This window comes from Solanum tuberosum, unplaced genomic scaffold, assembly GCF_000226075.1.
Source record: "Solanum tuberosum cultivar DM 1-3 516 R44 unplaced genomic scaffold, SolTub_3.0 scf00071, whole genome shotgun sequence".
NCBI classification, from domain to species: Eukaryota; Viridiplantae; Streptophyta; class Magnoliopsida; order Solanales; family Solanaceae; genus Solanum; species Solanum tuberosum.
In genome coordinates, this window is record NW_006238997.1 from 335,998 (window position 1) to 339,588 (window position 3,591).

Here is a 3,591-nt window from a genome sequence, read left to right on the forward strand (position 1 = left end):
ATAAAGTTTATGAATTTTGAACTTTATAATTATATATTGAGTTCCATCACAGGGAGGTTAGCACTAGGGGCGAATAACTAACTGTTTGATAAAGTCACAAAACCTAATAACTTTGAATCGAATTCTATATTTGTATTTTAAGAAATATAATTGACCCGACTTCTGATTCTACCAAAACTGTACTTTTCACGCTAAATCCGCTCTTTAATCCGGCTTGCCAGTTCATGGAAAAGAAAAAGAATCATCATTAATGAAATACTTATATTACTGTTTTATTCTGAACACATCAACAAATGTTGTGCAATCTATACATCTGTAATATGATCTTCATGTATACTACAACTTAATATATAAGATCATAGCATGAAAAAACAAATAAAATATTTTTTCTTTATTTATCGCGATGGAGAAAACTCGAATGATAAACATCTTTCTAATTCAATCGGTCCGAAAAATAAATCGGATAATTGATGTGCTACATCCTCCGGAGAAAATCTAACCACATGAGCTGAATGTCTCTCTTTTATTATTGTATTTCTATGTTTATTGTAAAACTCTCTATAAGCTGGTAGTATTTTCTCCGCGATGGATACTTTTAATTCATCACGGAGATAACTATCACTTACCACACACATTGAATGCTTTCGGTGAGCTTGCTCGAATGATGAATTGAATCTCTTGAAAATTTCCTTCACTTGTTGGGGAGCCATTGATGCGTTTGGTTCTCGTGGGACAGATTCAATGACGTGGCTCCATCCTAACCGTTCGTAGTTTGACGCGAACTGCTTCACCTTTTCTTCGTGTTTTGATATCCAATTTTCACCTAGCAAGTATTTGAGATTCGATGAACGGACTTTTACGATGATGTATCGGAGATTGTTGGCTAAGAAAAGGTACGCGAAGGAAGCGTCCTTGTAGTGCTTTGCTTTGCCGTCGAGTTTGCAGAGAAGAATGAGAATCAGCCAAGCGAATCGGAGTGAGATTGCCGGTGCCGGAGATTCATCGGTATCGGCTATACCGAAGTATGATTCCGGCAACGAACCTTTGGCCGGAGGAGGAGATTCAGCGAGGATATCGGAGAGGACGTTGCTGTAATCGGCAAGTAGAGTAACGTAATCCATTACATCAACGGTGAGATGGTGGATTCCACCGCCGGCGATCGGTGTTTTTGAGGATTCCTTCTGGAGAACTGTCTCAAACTCAGCTAACGCCGTCCTTATAGACTCGCCAAGCTTGTCGTGTGACGTTAACGCTTGAGATCGGATAACAGATTCTGAATCGGAAGAAAAAATAGCTTCAATTTCCGGCCAGTGTTCAGCGATGGCGGTGTACATATCGAGGAGACGGAACACTTTTTCCGGCGATTTCTTACAGTTTTTCGCTACAATTTCCGGGAAACTAAACAGAATCATGGATCCATCTTTTGAAATTTCAGTAAAGCATGATTCTCTTATTGAATCGTTGGACAAAAAAACGTGATCGCAGAGAATTCTCTCTCCATTGAACAATATTTTCACAGCTACATCTGCTGCTCGAAGCCAATCCTTAATCTTCAGATCCAAAACTTCCCAATCCATTTTATGAACTTGCGAAGAACTCAATTTCTCAACATCGAGTCTATAAATCGCTTCATCGATAATCGATTTACGTATAACTTTGTAAATCTTCACACACTCCTTCGCATATCCAGAAGAAATCATACACTCAGCAATCAATCTCAAATCCGCCATTGCAACATTCGATACATCCTCTACTTCAGAAATCGACTCACCAGCAACAACAACAATACGATCATCCTCTTCCTCATCTTCAAACTCAGACAAACTCGAACGAGCTGAAGTTCGAGAAGAAACTGTAGTTATTGATTCAGGATCCAAATGAGCTCTATTCATCGATAGAATCTGGTAAAACTCCTTCTGGAGTCTCTTCACTGCAACTTGCATCAACGATTGAGCACGAACAAGCTTATCTGATTTTGAATTTTCCATGGAATGAAAGTGCATCGCCTTCTGTAAATTATACACACACTTGATGAATTCATTAGCTTCTCCTCTACTCTCGTAGAAAAGAGAAGTTACTTTAGCATAGTTAGTAGAGTTAGGGTCCCATTTCATGATCATCGGTTCCGCCATCTCGAGTGTCCGATTCATAACTGAATCGGAAAAACTCGGACGAGATGGCGAAAACGAGAAACGTGAAGGGGAAGAGAATAGTGAAGTAGATGGAGAATTAGGACCATCAGATTTTGATGAACTTTTTGGTGAACAACAAATTTCTCTCATCCCTATTCGCCGCCGCGCCATCGATCGATCTATCGTCACGTATATATTATTGAATGTTTGATTGTTAAGGTATGTATGATTTTTGTATTTTTTTTGGAATGAAGAAAGAAGGGTTCAATGAAGATTTTAAATGTTTCATAGAGACTGAGAGAAGGTATATATAGAAAGAGAAAATAGCAAGCCGTACATTTTGTTTATACGGGTAAAAAAGTTTCTCATATAGTTATTGTTGATTCCATTCACATACATTATCTCAATTTACGTAACACTCTTGACGAAGATATTAATAAATCTTAATTTTAATTCTTGTTATATTTGACTAAGCATGTTTAATCTTCATTTCTAGAAATATAATACATTTTTTATTGCTTTCCTTGTGAACATTCACAAATTTATTGGTGTATTACGATAAGCTAATACTATTATTTCATATTCAAAATATAGTGTATTTCTCTTATAAAGGAATCTAAAACACATTTTAATTCGTTGAAGGATAAATATATTGAATCATATATACTACCGAGAACCAAAATCAAAATTTATTCATGAAATTAATACTTAAAAGGATCAAAAATGTTATTATCTAATTGATTTTTTCTTATTTTTTTTATTTTTGAAAACTCCAGGATAACCCACAAGCTACTACAACTTCTGTCGCAATCTCTGAGCGCTCTATGGTGAGTACTTTATGCACGCTGGTAAATTTTCTATTGTGTAATAACATGCAAACCACACAAGAAATATAAATCGCACTAGGCAAGTCTTATGGGACAAAGTTTACTCAGAAGACATATCTTTGAAACTATAATGAATCAAATCAAATTTAAAATTAAAAAATTAAAAAAAAAAATCCATATGGGATCAAATTGTTTGACATTAATTGGGATTTTATTGAATATATATATAAATAATACACAAGACAAATTGTATGGGCCTTGGGACTTTGGGAGTCAACAATTGACCGCATGGCTGACACGTGTTAGGCATACGGAATTACTGTGAAATAACGGACTCCTAAAGGTCAACTTAATTGAATTACTAATTATTTTCTAATAATAGTGAGAAAATTTATAAGAAGAACTTAGACCTAATTCAAACAATTAATACTATATTTTTTTACTAATTGTACGTGCTGCTTTCTTGGAATATGATCACGTGTCTTGTTTAACAAGTATTTGAATTATTCATATCCCAATGTTATTTTATCATCAGTTTAATAATAAAGTCGAAAATTTCACTAAAAATATTTTAACATTAGAGGCAATGATAGAAAAAATACACATTAAGTATTATTAACTATATATATATA

The 3,591-nt window shown here is 34.9% G+C and overlaps 1 protein-coding gene across 1 annotated transcript; it reads right to left on the bottom strand.

The window, feature by feature from the left end:
* Positions 1 to 304: 304 nt before the first annotated feature.
* Positions 305 to 2,374, bottom strand: LOC102581054 (exocyst complex component EXO70B1-like). The gene has a single exon (XM_006345657.2). The coding sequence runs from the start codon at positions 2,301 to 2,303 to the stop codon at positions 396 to 398; it is 1,908 nt and encodes a 635-aa protein (XP_006345719.1). The 5' UTR covers positions 2,304 to 2,374; the 3' UTR covers positions 305 to 395.
* Positions 2,375 to 3,591: the final 1,217 nt, after the last annotated feature.

Coding starts and splice junctions, on each gene's coding strand:
- LOC102581054 (XM_006345657.2), bottom strand. CDS start 2,303: ATGGCGCGGCGGCGAATAGGGATGAGAGAAATTTGTTGTTCACCAAAA.